The sequence below is a fragment of the Podarcis muralis genome, chromosome 8, assembly GCF_964188315.1.
Source record: "Podarcis muralis chromosome 8, rPodMur119.hap1.1, whole genome shotgun sequence".
In the NCBI taxonomy this organism is placed as follows: Eukaryota; Metazoa; Chordata; class Lepidosauria; order Squamata; family Lacertidae; genus Podarcis; species Podarcis muralis.
In genome coordinates, this window is record NC_135662.1 from 64,424,470 (window position 1) to 64,441,350 (window position 16,881).

Below are 16,881 nucleotides of genomic sequence, written 5' to 3' on the forward strand. Positions count from 1 at the left end.
TCCGTTCTTAAACAAAGCGTTCTTTATTATTATTATTTTAAAGATATTTATTGAAATTTTCAAATTTAATAAATTAAAAAAGAATCAAAAACAAAAAAGTTTAAAAACACATAGAGTTCACAATCCTTATTTTTCTATAACATCTTTCCTTGACTTCCCCACACCTCCCCTTCTTATATTCCAATTCAAATTGTTAGTTCAGCAAGTCCTTATGCCTAATTTTTGACCTATTTCTATTTAGTTCATTTTAAAAAACCAATTTTGCCTTATCCAGACTTAAACATCAATACTTATACATCAGTACTCATTCTTAAAACATTTTTCTAAAGTCGACCCAAATTCCCTTCCACGAATTCCCCAATTTTCATACAAATAACAAAACAAAGTAAAAACAAAACAGATTGTAATTATGTACCCTTTGGATTCCCAAACTCCACCCCCCCCCTTTCCCGGTTTCAGTCCCCAACAAATGTCCATCAGTCTTAGTCTACTATCAGCCTGGAGATCACACGTCCGAGGCTCTTAATTCTCTCTCAATTCCTCTCTGCCGGTTTTTTTGATAGTCCTTAATATTAAACACCAGATCTCGGAGAAGCTCTGGCCCGACGGGATCCATGTTTCTTCCAGCCAGACCTCCATACTTAAAAGTGGAGCCCGAATCTTGTTTCTTACTCCTTTCAAGTCCAAATGTTCCCAAAGCTCCAACTTCCACCTTAAGCAAATTTGTGATCCTTGGGTCTTCAGATCTCCACATGAGGAGATCTCTCCATTCTTCAATCTCCAATTCAGACCAGATTTTCAACATCAAGTTCTTATTTTCTTTTGTTGCCATCATGTCAGGCCTCTGGCTCTCCTTTGTCTTCTGCAAAATTACAGCTCCTCCTTCCTTTTCTTCAGGAACAACATATATCTCCTTCTCCACACTCTCAAAGCTCTCAAGTTTCTCTTTTTGTCCAGTTGCATGGACTTCCTGATTCAAATCCTTATCAAATTCAGTGATGTTGTTTACTGTTAAGTCCAGAGTTGTAACATTTGTAGCCAAAACATCAATTTGGCCTTGTAACTTTCCCAAGAGAACAAAAACTCTGTCCAGTTCAGCTTGAATTTTCCCTCCTCCAGCCATTCTTGTAATGTCCCAAAACCCCCTCTAGAGGGATTTTGGTTACTTAATATTCCTTCCAGTTCAAATCCAAAAATCAAGTTAGTTTATATCAGTTCTTCCTTGTTTTCAACAAATTGTAACCAAATTGTAACAAATATAACCAGCAGAGGCAACCGAAACAAAGTTCTCTTTTTCCGTCTTGACAGCTAATTTGACAGCTGTCAAACTCTTCAATACCTCATCAACAGGCTCTCTCCCGGGTCCGGGGGGGTGGCACTTCAGCTCCCAAGATTAGCTCTTTATCCTCCAGTAAGATTTCTTATACTGCCAAATCGTGAAATTAATATCTTTTACCAAGTAGAAAAGAAGGGGTTCTCTCGACCTTAGTTAGCAGGTCCTTGCTTTAGATTATTTACAAGACGGGGAGACGGACTTCCTGTTTGCGCCTTCCCCGATCGTGCCTAATTTAAAAGAAAAATTTGCTTTACAGTTCCAATTTCCGTACTACTCACGGGTTGTTACTTTAAAGTCCAATTGCTCACAAGAAGAAGTCAGCGCTCTCCGACCATGGCAGCGCGGCTTCACTCCGCAGGAGAAGCAGTCGACTCTCAGCACCGCGCCACTCACCCCGTCCCCCGTTCAGAAGCCTTTAAAAAGGCTCCTTCGCAGGTCAGGGGGGCGCAAATGGTGCCCGCCGAGTCACCAGGTTCACAAGCTTCACCGCCTGTGATTTTTGAGGGTCCCCGCATCGCCGCAGCGGCAAGACCCAGTGGCGTAGCGTGGGGGGTGCAGGGGGGGCCGGCCGCACCGGGCGCAACATCTGGGGTTAGGGCAAATCCACAGGTTAGGGGGCGCAAATCCATGGGTTAGGGGGCGCAAATCCACGAGTTAGGGGGCGCAAATTACTTGCCTTGCCCCGGGTGCTGACAACCCACGCTACGCCACTGGCAAGACCCAATCCTGCGGAGCTGATTCCCTCCCGAGCTCATTCCCTCCCGAACTAAGCTGTTCTTAAACCAAGGTACCACTGTACTTGCGTTTTTTTTCTGTTGCGAACTGTCCCTGTGTAAAATTAACTGAAGAGTTTCCAACCGGTTTGCACTATGTTGCACTATGGTGGGGTCTTACCACCCCAGTCTAGGGACAAGAGCAAACACCAATGGGCCAGGGGCAGGGGACAATTGCTGGAGAAAGCGAGGTGGCATGTCAGGACCAGCAAATGGAAAACACTTATTAAATATATGGGGAATAATTTGTGTGCGGCTGAAAACGCTGGCAGCATTAAGATAAATTCCACAGTATGAGAAAGTTTTGATGGATGCAATAATGGAATACTGAATGGTATATATAGTTTTTTTAGTGAGATATGCAAGGATTTATGATACATGCAAAAGGAACCATGGAAAGAGAAGAAGGGGAGTCACTGATATCTTAAGGATGTAAAAATGAGTATCTTAAATTAATAATAATAATACCTTTATTGTCATTGTACAAATTGTAAAAGAGAAAACTTAATAAAAATTATATGCAAAAAAAGGAAGCTAGCAACTAAGCAACTGGTTTCCTTTTCGAGTTGCTTTGGACTCGGGAAGGTATTTGCTGGGCAGAGTCAGGCCTGCGGGTTTAAAACAGGGGACGGGACGGCGGCGACGATCCAGGGGAGAGCACCATTATTCCCGCCCCAGGCTGCGGCTGAGTCCCCGCCGCAAGAGACGGCCCCGCGCCTCCTTCCGCCGCCCGCCCCTGGGACTCACCTTCCTCTCCTCGGCAGCCTCTCCAGGCGGTCGCCGAAGCTGCCCGGGCCGCGCCTGACGCGTCCGCGGCCTTTTCCCGAGCCGAGCCTTCGGCCCCGAGAGCGCGGCTCTTTCGTTCGGAGAGCCCGGCTGGCTCCACTTCCCGCGCGAACCGCGCTGCGGAGCTCGGCGCCGGCTTCCCCGCCGCTTCCGGAGTCAGGCCCCGGCGGAGGCCGCCTCAGAGGCAGGGGCCTTCGGCAGGCCCGGCGTGTTTTCAACATGGCAGCGTCCAGGCGGGCTCAGGTGCTGCGGCTCTACCGGGCTTTGCTGAGGGAGAGCCAGAGCTTCAGCGCCTACGGATACAGGTAAGGCTTCCTCCGCCTTGGGCTTGAAGGCCCCTCGCGGCCCTTTTCCCTCGAGCGCGGTGGGGTTTCCCCCTCTCTGAAAATAAAAAGTGCGTAGTAGGTTCTGCAGCCTTTATTCTCCAAGCCAATGGGGGGCTGCAAGCTGACATGTCCCTATTGACCTGGGAGGAAGCCCCACTGAACTCGAGGCTGGAAACGAATTGGGTTGGGGTCCGGATGGCGTCTAAACTTGATTGGGAGGGTGGCGGGGGGCTATTTGGTTTTTTTGTGCTATATTTTGTTGCGCACGTATTTGGAGATTCCCCTGCCCCCCCCCCAAAAAAGAGGGGGAGGAACCCTTATCTTTCACAAGCAGCTAAAATATATTAATTCTTGTTTAGTATGTTGGGGTTCTTAAGGGGAAGTTTAAAAACAACCACACGCCTTTGTATACCAAAGTTAGCATTTTGCAAAAAAAAACCTTACTGCAGTACTTCCTTCCTGCCGTGTGTACCTATGTTTTTGTGTTATTTGGGACTTACTAGTAAATCTGTTGCTATTGTTATTGTTTGTTGCATTTATATACTGTGTATCTTTGATCAAGAGCTGAAAGATATTAATTCCTGTTTGGTGTACAGTATTGGGATTCTTACAGAAACTTAAAAGAAATACTGTAGCAACACACCTTTGTACGTATACAAAAGTTAGCATTTCAGAAGGAAACCTTAATGTTCTTTCCTGAAGTGTTCCTGTGTTATTTGGGACTTCCTAGTAAATCTGTTGTTGCTATTGTTATTAATTACATTTACATGCCAAATTTTATCCAAAGGAGCTCAAGGGCGTGCACATGGTTCTCCTCCCCATTTTATCTTCACAACAACCCTGTGAAGTAGGTTAGGCCGAGAGATGGTGACCGGCCCAAGGCTACCCAGTGGGATTCATGGCTGAGCTGGGATTTGAACCCTTGCCTCCCAACACTCTAACCATTATGTCATACTGAAGTGCAGCCTTAGGGAGCAATTCTATAGCAAGATCCCCTGGGCTGAGCAGGTTAGAATCCAGCAGGTCTCCAGCTGAGCCAGGAAACTCCAGAACACATCCTCCACTCAGCTACGGATACCAGCAGATCTTAACTTAGTTTAAGCCATGAAAAGGGTAATGACATGGCAGGGACCAGAAAGGGTGGAAGCTAAAGGCCTATTCACTAGGTCAGGTGACCTGGCAACTCCACTTACACCAGCCCAAAGGGTGATATAACTCAAACAGTATTTTAAATGTTTGTTTTATCTCTGTTAGGCTTAGGTAAGTGCAGCCAGCAGCAGCCCTGCTACTGAGTGGGTTTGGATCTGCTGTGACTTTACACCAGTTCCTTGAGTATAGGATTGCTTGTTGGGCTGCATAAGTGTACCTTGACCCCAGCCCTTGAAAGGCAGGATAAAAAAATCAATGAGTGAGAGCTCCTCTGGCATGGAAAATCACATAATTAGTTGCCTGGTAATGCATGTCTAACCTTCATATGTATTAGAAAGGAACAGTTTAAACTTTAAGGTGTGGCATTCACCCCCACTCTCAGGACAGCTCGACCCTGGTTGCAATGGATTTTTCCATCAAATTGTTGGTACAGCCCAATCCAAACAGAGGCAGACTGCCCCTCAATGCCAGTTGCTGCAAATTGCAAGTAGGAAGTTTGCTTTTGAGCTCAAAGGCATTTGGTTGGCCACAGTGAGAGTCATGGGCCTGATAGAGCAGGCTCTTTTTATGCTCTTATCTTATGTATATACAGGTCTATGAGAAATTGTCAAGGAAGGATGCATACCGTTACAACCTTTGGGTCTGAACTGTTCATACATTGCAAGAGAGCATTGATTCTTTAAAGATATGTTTGAGTTTTCAAAAAACAACATGCAAACAAGACAAACCACAAAGAACAATGGCTTTATGGAGCACATTGTTAAAGTTGGAATAAAATAAACAGAGGGTTCAGTTCACTTTTGCAGACATGGTAATAAGAGATTCCTCAAAGGGAGATTTTTAGAATAAGAGCTGCAAATTGATAAGGTATCCTCAGCACATACTGTAGAAGCATGTGTCAATGGGAGCGTCTGCAGTGTGCAAGTATTTATTTATAAAACCTATTTACAGTACCCATAAATCAAAATGGCTTGTTCTGCAACCCATTTTAGAACCCTCATATGATGAGTTAAATGTAACATCACCCAGAATTGTAGAGGGACCCAAGGGTCATTTCGTTCAGCCTCATGCAATGTTGGACAATCACAACTAAAGTAGGAGGAGGATATGCCATTTTTATTCACTAGTACTTTGACAAAGCTAGAGTAGACTACTCAAAAGTAACAGCACAATCCTAACCATGTCTTCTCAGAAGGAAGTCCAGTGGAGTTCAGTAGGGTTTACTCCCAGGTAAGTGGATACACAATTGTAGCCTGAGCCTCCTGTCTTCTGCCAACCAAACTCAGTGGATACATTAAATAAATCTTGGGACAGAAAGCCGCCCGTTTATTGATCTTCTGGGTTTCTTTTCTTCAGGCAGGAGACCCTGGTTGCATACACATCATATATTTTAAGTACCGTACAGTGGTACCTCGGGTTAAGAACTTAATTCGTTCTGGAGGTCCGTTCTTAACCTGAAACTGTTCTTAACCTGAAGCATCACTTTAGCTAATGGGGCCTCCTGTTGCCGCTGCGCCGCCGGAGCACGATTTCTGTTCTCATCCTGAAGCAAAGTTCTTAACCCGAGGTACTATTTCTGCGTTAGCGGAGTCTGTAACCTGAAGCATATGTAACCTGAAGCGTATGTAACCTGAGGTACCACTGTATATACCCCAAGAATCCTGGGAACTGTAGTTCACCCCTCACAGAGCTACAGTTCCTGAGATTCGTTTTGGTAGAAATGTGCTTTAAACATATGGGGTTTACACAGCCAGTGGCTCTTGCCTGAAGAGCATAAACCCAGAACAACAATGAACATGGGGGGTTTTCTTCCCAAGGCTTCTTTAATGCACTGGAACTTTCTGCATAATGGCATCTATTTCGAGTGCAAGGTCTGCCAACATGCTGTGTTAGCTTTTAGTAGCATAGCCCCATGAAAATCCACCTGGAGATGCATGAAGAGTGGTTTTAGGCCTGCTTACATGATAAGGGAAGGTCCACGACATGGAAATAAATGAACACCATGTTCCTTGGTAGCTCCCATTATTTTTAGTGGGGGGTAGCCATGGCTCTGTAGTTAAGCATCTGCTAAACCACAAAGCCTAGGGCTTCCTGATCAAAAGGTCAGCGGTTCGAATCCCCGCGACGGGGTGAGCTCCCGTTGTTCGGTCCCTGCTCCTGTCAACATAGCAGTTCGAAAGCACGAAGTGCAAGTAGATAAATAGGTACCACTCCAGCGGGAAGGTAAATGGCATTTCCGTGTGCTGCTCTGGTTCGCCACAAGCGGCTTAGTCATGCTGGCCACATGACCCGGAAGCTGTATGCCGGCTCCCTCAGCCAGTAAAGCGAGATGAGCGCCGCAACCCCAGAGTCGTCTGTGACTGGACCTAATGGTCAGGGGTCCCTTTACCTTGCATGCAAAAGGTCCCAGGATCAATCCTCAGCATCTCTGAGTATGGCTGGGAAGGACTCCTGCTTGAAATCCTGGAAAGCTGCTGCCAGCCAGTGTAAGACAATACACTGAGCTATGTAGACCAATGTGTTGGTTAAATGCAAGGCATCTTCACGGCTGTAATGGAATTGGCATTGTTATTGAATGGCTTGGGATTTCAACATGCTTGTTAATTTTTGTTCGTAGGAGCCAGTGTGATGTTCCTTGCAATGAGCCTTCTGGCACATTATTTTTAGAGAAGCATTTTACCAGCTTAATTCATTCACTTAGGTTTGATCTGGAAATCAGAAGTATTTGATGTACTGCCGCAACTTGCTTTCCTGCAACTTGTTCTTTCAATCAAATGTTTGAATAACGTTGTCACTGCCATTGTAACTACAGAGTAATCTTGGGGCCTCTTCTATGCTGGAGTTTGTGAAACTTAATGAAAACACTTAACTACTCTCTTGTGGCGGATATTGTGCTCCCTTCAGGTTTTGAATTGCTTTTTGTTTTTCTCCATTGGTTTTCGTGCCTGGGTGCAGCGGGCGGCAGACAAAGTAGATTCCAAAATGGAAGTTAAAACAGCTGAAGTGCAAATTGAAAACAAAGACTACGAGGCTAGAGTCGAGAGATGTGCGTGAGGGCTTCTAGCAGAGATAAAATGCCACTAGGACTGAGATTAGAAAACAGTTCATTGAAGCTGCACTTAATCACCAGGGACGCCATCCAGTTCATTGTGAGTGCAACATCTGAACCCCAAAGATTTCCAAATGCTCCATGGAGGCCTGCTCCCTTACTCCGCCATATGCGTTCGCAAAGGCAGTGGGCTGCACCTCCTGCATCACTACCCAGAACTTGGATAGAACTCTTGGCTCAGTGCTTATGACTTGTGCTTCAGAGTGTGGCCCCAATGTGCAGACACTGTCCATGGTGGACAGGATGATGACCCAGGACAGGATGTGGTCTCAACCTTATCTTATAAATCTTTTACTTCTAGCACATAGGGCTGGGACTTAGCCTCAAAATCCCTTATATGTGTTGTTGTTGTTGTTGTTGTTGTTGTTGTTTGTTGTTTGTTCTACTATGCTTCACCTGAGGATCATGGGGCAGTTTACGATATAAAAACACAAACTTTGACTGCAGTCTACTATGTTCTCAGACAAGCATCTTGAGCATTGCAGATTTGTTTTGTGCATCTTCTTTTCTTTTCTTTTTTTGGATAATAAAAGATTTTATAAGGGAATGATAAAGTTACAATCCATGTAATAAGTTTGATTTTATTATTCCTTTTAAAATCCCAAGTTAAGTAGCTGGCCTTGGTTACAGCTCATGCTTTGTCTGGGGTAACATGCTAAACTAAACTGTGGCTTTGCTCACAACAGAAGCAGAACCAGAGGAACAAAGTGGCTGTGATCTCTGGGAACCAAAGTGTTGCGCTAATCCATGGTTTGGATTAGCATTGCATTCAGACCTGGTCAATGTGCTCTGAACATTCTGAAGTGTTAAATATATATGAAGCACAATAATAAATATGAAGCACAGTAAAAGGTAAAGGACCCCTGGACGGTTAAGTCCAGTCAAAGGCAACTGTGGGGTTGTGGCTTTAATCTCGCTTTCAGGCCGAGGGAGCTGGCGTTTGTCCGCAGACAGTTTTTCCGGGTCATGTGGCTAGCATGACTAAACCGCTTCTGGTGCACGGAGGACCGTGAGGAGTGCCAGAGTGCACGGAAACACCGTTTACCTTCCTGCTGCAGCAGTACCTATTTATCTATTTGCACTGGCATGCTTTCGAACTGCTAGGTTGGCAGGAGCTGGGACAGAGCAATGGGAGCTTACCCCATCTCAGGGATTCGAACCGATGACCTTCCAATCAGCAAGCCTAAGAAGCTCAGTGGTTTAGACCACAGCGCCACCTGCGTCCTTCCGAAGCACTGTATAAATGCATGATTGTTAGTACTCAGCATATTTCTATATTCCTCAAACTCTTGGTCCTCTGCATTGTAATAGTTGTTTTACAACTTGTCTTTCACAATCATGTGGACACGCATTTTTCATCTCTAACATTTGCTTAGGACATATGCCATCAGAAGAATAAGGGATGCTTTCAGAGAAAACAAAAACATAAAGGATTCAGAAGAAATAGAAACACTAATGAACAAAGCAAAAGCTAGTCTGGAAATCATACACCGACAGGTAAGCATGTTTTTCTTACCAGTTTAATTAAATTGCAAAAATGTTGCTGTCTCCTTCCAAATGTGTAATTCCGGACTGTTACACAGCTCTGCTGAATGTATTAACAGTTGGTGAAAATTATTATAATTAGTTTTATTTATTTATTTATTTTGTTAGTTGCTTTATCTTGCCCAAGGCAGCTTACAACCAACCAACAAAACAAAGCAAAAACCCCACATAGATACATTAAAACCAAAAGAAGGGGAAAATACATTAAAAACATCCCATGCACTTTGAAGAGGCCACAGATAGTTAAAGGCCTGGTTATAGAGGAGAGTTTCTGCATGGGACCTAAACATATATAATGAGTCTTCCTGAGGAGAGCATCATTCCACAAATGGGGAGCCACCACAGAAAAAGCCCACTGTTGTGTTGCCACCCTCCAGACCTCTTGTGGAGAGTGCACACGAAGAAGGAGCTTCAGATGATGATCACAGGGTCTGGGTTGGCTCATATGGGGCAGGGCATTCCAGGTTTTGCAATCCTGAACCATTTAGGGTGTTATATGTTAAAATCAGCACTTTGAATTGGGACCAGAAACTAATTGGCACCCAGTGCAGTCAGGCCAGGATTGGTGTTATAATGCGCCAACTGTCTCGCCGTGGTGAGCAATATATCCTGTTTTAGACTTCCTCGGTGTGTACATATGCAAGGCGGTGTTTTTTCTTTCGTTGATGCCTTTGAAGAAATGATTATCTGAAGGTGCTTTATACCAAATCAAACCAACAGCCAAGCCCAGTAATGTCTACTCCAGGTGAGAAGCAGTGTGGTGTAGTCTTTAGGGTGTCCGACTTGGACCCAAGAGACCTGGATTTAAATCTTCACACTCTGTCATACATCTCACTGAGTGACCTGCCCCATGAGACAGTCACCATATGTCAGCCTAAGCTACACCCCAGGGTATTTCTGCTTCCAGTGTCAAAGGCAGCATGCCACTGGGTACCATCTTCTGGCCACCTTGAACTCCTTAGATGGAGGCTTCTCCCAGCTCTGCTACCTTGGATTCTTTAACTAGAGGTAGCCTGGGTTCCTCCACCTGACCTGCAGTCTCCCACTCAGCAGTTTTCCCACTGGTCACTGGAGAAAGCATCATTGCTTCTGTAATAATTTCACGTATTCCAGCAGTGGCATCTTTATTTTTCTTTAGTAGAGGGGTGGCTAACTTCTAGTCCTTCACATGTTGGAAGATGACAACTCCCATATTCCCTGATGATTAGCCATGCTGGCTGGGAATGGCGGGAGCTGAAGTTCAGAAACATCTGAGAGGCCACATCCAATCGGACGTCAGTCAAAAGATGGAATTGTACAGCCTCAACTGATTCAGGATTTTCCAAATCAGTATTTATAGACTGAAGCCTTAATGTGTTTAGATACACATACAGAGAAACAGTTCGCTTTTAGCAAGAGGCTGTGTACACAGTATGTTTTTAACACAATTGATGCACACATTACTCATTTGTTGTGCATCTTCCTTAGATCTTTCTGTTGCAAGGAAACCACATTTCCCCCACCACAGTCTGGCTGTGGTGGATTTCATATCAGGGGAAATGTAATACACATACATGCAAGTCCCACTGTTTTCAACGGGACTGTGTTCTCTGTAGTAAGTGTATCTTGTTTTGCAGCCTACATTGGTGCTGATAACACCAGGGTTACAGGTTTGATCCCCATATGGGAGAGCTACATATTCCTGCATTATCAGGCTTCCTCAACCTTGGCCCTCCAGATGTTTTGAGGTTACAATTCCCATCATCCCTGACCACTGGTCATGCTAGCTAGGGATCATGGGAGTTGTAGGCCAAAAACAGCTGGAGGGCTGAGGTTGAGGAAGCCTGGACTAGATGATCCCCAGGGTCCCTTCCTGTTCTGCAGTTCTATGATTCCTGAATGTGACAGTAGTTTATGGAGTCAGAAATGTTTGAAGTAGTGTCTAGATGGTATAAAAAATCACCTTATACAACTGTTTTTATATAACCATCATTTACTTATTTTCTAATAAGCAAGCAAAATGCTCTCACTGTCTCTAAGCACACTTGTTAATAAGGATAAATATAGATTTTTTCACCATGTCTAAACCTATATTGATACTGTTCTATTTTCTACATGCAATTATATATTCCAGAGGAACAATTATAAGAATATTCTCATTATTTTTCAAGTGTCATGTTTATTTTTTATGTGTGTTATAAAGAAATAATTCAAATAGTGAACAAGTGTTGTCATGAACTAGGGCTTTTTGAAATCTTAAACCTAAGACCCGTATTATGTGCAGAGTTTTATAACCAAGGCAGTGGAGCAAATCAAATATTAGATGTATTATGCAGTTTGCAGGTTTATTAAGATGTAGCACATCTCCTTTTGCTGACTTTTTTTCCCCGTGACATGTCGATAGAAATTAAATAATATCCTCGCTGCCTTGCAATTTGTTGCTTCTGTGAAATCAAATTTATATTCTCTTTACATGCTAATTTATGGTTTAGTCATCAAAGTGACCATTGGCATCTCAGGTTCATAAATAACTAGTTGAATCAGCCCGGAGGGGATTGTGGAAACGTGACGGATTATAGTCATTTTGTTCCATGACATTCATGGGATTTGACTGAATTTTACAAGAGGAGCTTTCTATAACTAAAAAGCATAAAAGTGCCTTTTTGTCTACTGGTGTCTTTTTTTTATATTTTCCAGGTTATTGGTTTTTATTTGAAAATGTCTATGAAAGCAGAGCAGATATTCTATAGAAAAGTAACTGACATTCCAATCCTGTGCACGTTTATGCACGTTTACTCGGGAGTCAGTCCCACTGTCTTCAGTGGGGCTTACTCTGAGATAAGGGTACACAGGGTTACAGCCTAAAAATGGTGTTTCCTGCCTGTTTCTCCCCAAGAGCATAGTTAAAGTTTTATTTAGGCCCAAATGGTAAATCCATAGTATTCATGTGAAAGGCTATAGCACATGTCTTGCATTCATAAGATTCCAGGACAAGTTGAGCAGTCTCTAGTTAGAAAGGATCCTGGGCAACAAGATCCCAGACCTCAGCCTGAGATCTTGAAGAGCTGCTGCCAGAGAGAATGTAGTACTACTGAGCTACATGAACCATCAATGTGGCAACAGTCTTCATGCTGGTATGGGGAACCTCAGGCAGGGGCCAGATGTAGTTCCCCAGGTCTCTCCGGCTAGACTCTCGCTAGCTCACACACCCTTCTGCACCACACATCTTGCCACCCATGCTTTACAGCCTCCTTAGGCAGCTTTGCCTGAGTGGAGTGGAGAGCCAGTGTGGTGTAGTGGTTAAGAGTGGTGGACTCGTAATCTGGTGAACCAGGTTCGCTTCCCTGCTCCTCCACATGCAGCTGCTGGGCGACCTTGGGCTAGTCACACTTCTCTGAAGTCTCTCAGCCTCGCTCACCTCACTGAGTGTTTGTTGTGGGGGAGGAAGGGAAAGGAGATTGTTAGCTGCTTTGAGACTCCTTAGGGTAGTGATAAAGTGGGATATCAGATCTAAACTCCTCCTCCTCCTCCTCTTCTTCATTGAATTCTGATAATGCTCCTAGCTTCCCTGGGTAGAGATAGAGAGGTGGGTGTGGGTGTAGAAGCAAACCTACCCTACAAAAGTAAAATTGACATTTCATTTTGCCTCTGACCCTGTACATCACAGGCATGTGACTCCCATCCCCAGCCCAGTGTTAGAAACTCAGATATATAAGCTAAGCACCAAAAAGGCTCCTTAAACCAGGGTTGCAGTCTTCAAAACGGAATGCCTAGTTGTCATTTGGGGGCCAGACAGCTTGACACTCGCATTTTCCAATACAAGTTTTTGGTTCCTGAAATTCATTCTGATTGTGCAGATAAAATATAATGGGTGGAATTCTACAGGATGTGTTGCTAGTGTGTAAAAAGAGCCAAGATGCGCCTCCATCTGGTGGAGATGTCAGACGCTGTCCTGGCGCCTGGGCATCTTCACTTGGTTGCAAGTGGCCGATACCCAGGTACAAAATACACCTGGTGCTCGTGCAGATGTGAGTGGTTGGGCTTTTTATGGTTAAAAATGTGGCCAGTGTATTTTTAGTTCTTATTACGTTTGCATCACACCTAAGGTTCCAGGTGATAAATATGATCCTCCCTCCACTTTATCCAGGATCACCCAGCAAACTTAGCAGTGTGTGGATTCGAACGCTGGTCTCCCAGGTCTTAATCTGACATGCCAGTGTGGTGTAGTGGTTAACAGCGGCAGACTCATAATCTGGTGAACCAGGTTCGATTCCCCGCTCCTCCACATGCAGCTGCTGGGTGACCTGGGGCTAGTCACACTTCTTTGAAGTCTCTCAGCCCCACTCACCTCACAGAGTGTTTGTTGTGGGGGAGGAAGGGAAAGGATAATGTTAGCCGCTTTGAGATTCCTTTGGGTAGTGATAAAGCAGGATATCAGATCCAAACTCCTCTTCTTCTGCCTAACTGCTACAACCAAAATTTTGACTTTGTTACTGTCAACCAAGATTTTGACTTTGTTCGCTTCTCATTTGAAATCAAGATTGGGATAGTCTTCAATAGTGCAGAATGTAAGCATAGAGTTAGAACTTTTGATGGAAAAATCTGGCAATGCATTGTTTGAAGGAAGTTTGGTGAATCCATAGCTGAGAACCAAAGAGCAGCACTTTTGAGACGCCAAGCTCTTAGGTTTAATCTCTCAAGAATTAGTTGTCTAACTGGCCATTTAAAAAGGTATTATTTTGGATTTCCCAGGCAATTTGAAGTATACAGCACCTATCTGAAGTTTTCAAAGCGACATATTTCTTTTGAAGTGCCCTTCAGAAAAACAAGAGCTCTGAGGCACATTGCAGCTTTTCTGTTCCATTCCAAGTAATCCAAACTTGAGAGAACTGTGCTTTAGGCAAAAGATTCTTCTGCAGACCAACAAGCGACTTTCTTAACTTCTAGCAGACATCTACCGTATTTTTCGCCCTATAGGACGCACCGGCCCATAAGACGCACCTAGCTTTTGGGGGGGGGGAATCAAGGGGGGGAATTATTTCCCCCCCAGGTTTGCGCAGCCATCCCCAAGCTAGAAGAGGGAGACGGAGCGCTCCGTCTCCCTCTTCTGCCTTCAGGGACAGCCTCTCTAGCCTCCGTGGGGCAGCGGCTTGCCCCGCTGTCCCCCAAGCTTATGGGGCTGGCGATGGGGAGAAGCAAGCTTGCTTCTCCCCCCCCCCCCCGCCAGCCTCCAGATCAGATTGGGGAATAGCGGGGTGACGCCGCTCCGCCTCCCTGCTATCCCCCGAGCTTATGGGGCTGGCGATGGGGAGAAGCAAGCTTCTTCTCCCCCCCCCCCCCCCCGCCAGCCTTCAGATCTTGGAACAAAGTTTGCATTGCTTTTAAGTTCTAGCTGGTTAGAGAATCAGTAATGATAGCTTTTGTGCATCTTCCAGACTTGATTTTCCAGTGTGTATGAATGAGGCCATATAATATAATGTTGTAAGAGCAGTGCGTGTATTCTCCTTGTGAGAAGTATGGCACTTAAACAAAAGATGTAAGCACTTTCTTCTGACAGGACTTGATGGCTCATTGTGTGGCAGTGAAACCTCAAGTGTGCTCTAAAGCAGTAGTCTTAAACCTTTTTAGACCTTTAACCCAAACATGAATTTGAATGCCTGTATCTCTAAAAGCTGGGATGCAGGTGGCACTGTGGTCTAAACCACAGAGCCTAGGGCTTGCTGATCAGAAGGTCAGCGGTTCGAATCCCCACGACGGTGGTGAGCTCCCGTTCGGTCCCTGCTCCTGCCAACCTAGCAGTTCGAAAGCACATCAAAGTGCAAGTAGATAAATAGGTACCGCTCCAGCGGGAAAGTAATTGGCATTTCCGTGCGTTGCTCTGTATCACCAGAAGCGGCTTAGTCATGCTGGCCACATGACCTGGAAGCTGTCTGAGGACAAACACCGGTTCCCTCTGCCAGTAAAGTGAGATGAGCGCCGCAACTCCAGAGTTGTTCGCAACTGGACTTAACGGTCAGGGGTCCCTTTACCTTTATCTTTTTAAAAGCCATATATTTGCATGGTGGTAGTGCTGCTGTTGCAGGCCAGCTTGGACTGGGCTGTAACTTTCTAGTGGGTCCTGACACACCAGTTGAAGACCAATGTGCTAGAGTGCATATTCATCCCCCTGTACCTTGCCGTGGTTTTGGCTCTCACCTACTGAGCTTGGAAGCAAGCAAAAGCATAAGAGGTGCCGGCCTGACTTTTTGTTGTAGGCAGACACACACAGGTCATCTTACTCCTGTGCAGGAATGGCACAACCCCCTCCCTGCCTGTTTTGCTTGTGTCACCAGCACTGCACATTGGCTTCTCATGTGTTAGACTATAACCATCCTTCAAATATTCTGAGATTAAAAAATATAATATCTGCCAAATTTGCAGCCACCAGAGGAACACTTAAGTGTTTATCAGCTGTGTCTGTTAACAAAGCAAGTTGCAGGACCAGAGACCACCCATGTAAAGCAGGTGAATGGCAAGGGATAAACTAATAAGACACTGAATCTTGAGCAGTGGGTTAAACCGGGTGGTCTACTACATCCCTTCCATGGTTCTGTTCCTCCTGGCCCAGTCAAATATCTACTGAAACGTGCTGGAGACAAGCTTGCTTGAAAGTCCACTTCATTCTCAAGAATGAAAGAACATCAAAAGGACATTCTGGATCAGACCAAAGGCCCATCTAATCCAGGATCCTGTTTTCACAGACCACCAACTGCCTATGTGAAGAACACGAGCACAACAGCACTTTTCCTTGCAACTGGTATTCAGAAGCAACAGGAGACGTAGAATGTGCCCATTATGGGCAATAGCCATTGACAGTCTTTAGACACCACAGATTTGCCTAAGCCCCTTTTAGAGGTGGGCAGCCACAACTATATTTGTGACAGCAAAAATCCATAATTTAGCTATACACTTCCGTTTTGAAAATGTGGTCCTAAGCAGTCTGTGCTGCAGAAAATTATTTTTCCAAACTCTTCTAGTTGGAAAAGCATCTGCTTTTACGATTTGAGCATAACCGTGCTGGCTGGCAGAGTTCCTCTGTTCTTGCATCCAAATTACAAGGTTATGTAACACTGCTTTATTATATAATGGCAATTAGGAAAGGCATGCCCAACAACCCAGCATAGCAGGCGAGGAAGCCTAGCCTTCACATTCAAGAGGTGTGCTTACCACCCTTATTTACCCAGTATTGTGAATAATTTTGTACAGGTATTCTTGAAGGTGCTAATGAGGGTGTTCGCTTTCTTTTGGCTTCCCCGCTAGGGAAACAGATGTGTGTGGGGTTTTTTTAAGGCAAACTAATCCACTCATTTAGTGAGTTTCTCTGTATTGTTTTTCCTTGTAACCTTTATTCTTTTTCAGTAATTCCATATCACCCTTCTGTTGCAATCACAATATACAGGGCAGGCTGCAACATTAAAATTATAGATTAAATTCATAGGGCGGTAATTGACGCTAGTCTAAGGATAAACTCGTTGAAGTGAATAGACAAGACTAACTTAGTAGGGCGTAGTTGAATGCAGCCCATAATGTCAGTAAAACACTACAACATTGAAATAGAGGCAGTACGTAGACAATGAAATGTCTGTGTGTTTAGCACAAATAATTTTAGCATCACCACCCAGCACAGTAAGTTCTACTTGCTTTTCACTTTGATGTTTGATCATAGGTGTTTTAAAGGAGTGTAGAATTCTTCATGTACAATACATGGACACTTCCTTTTTGCATCACGGCAAGACTACAAGGATTGCAGTTACTTTCACCTTACGCTTTTTATTCTTACTTTGTTTTACTCGTTCACCTGAACGTATAATTAATTAAGTATAATTCCCAAGCAGACTT

General features: G+C 44.5%; 2 protein-coding genes across 5 annotated transcripts in view; one reads left to right on the top strand and one right to left on the bottom strand.

Moving 5' to 3' along the window:
• Positions 1-2,997, bottom strand: part of FARS2 (phenylalanyl-tRNA synthetase 2, mitochondrial) — a 200,602-nt gene extending 197,605 nt beyond the window's left edge. For 2 of the 3 annotated variants that reach the window (XM_077933307.1, XM_077933305.1), the window contains exon 1: positions 2,857-2,997. The gene's annotated coding sequence lies outside the window, so the exon portion shown is untranslated. The remainder of the gene's footprint in view (positions 1-2,856) is intronic. The other variant, XM_077933306.1, reaches the window with a different exon arrangement.
• Positions 2,998-3,066: 69 nt separating this feature from the next.
• The window catches only part of LYRM4 (LYR motif containing 4), a 56,652-nt gene continuing 42,837 nt past the window's right edge, over positions 3,067-16,881 (top strand). Inside the window, exons 1-3 of one of the 2 annotated variants that reach the window (XM_077933308.1) lie at positions 3,067-3,200; positions 8,856-8,976; positions 14,894-15,015. In XM_077933308.1, coding sequence (XP_077789434.1) covers positions 3,115-3,200; positions 8,856-8,976; positions 14,894-14,971 — 285 coding nt within the window. In that variant the 5' untranslated portion in view covers positions 3,067-3,114 and the 3' untranslated portion in view covers positions 14,972-15,015. The remainder of the gene's footprint in view (positions 3,201-8,855; positions 8,977-14,893; positions 15,016-16,881) is intronic. The other variant, XM_028737813.2, reaches the window with a different exon arrangement.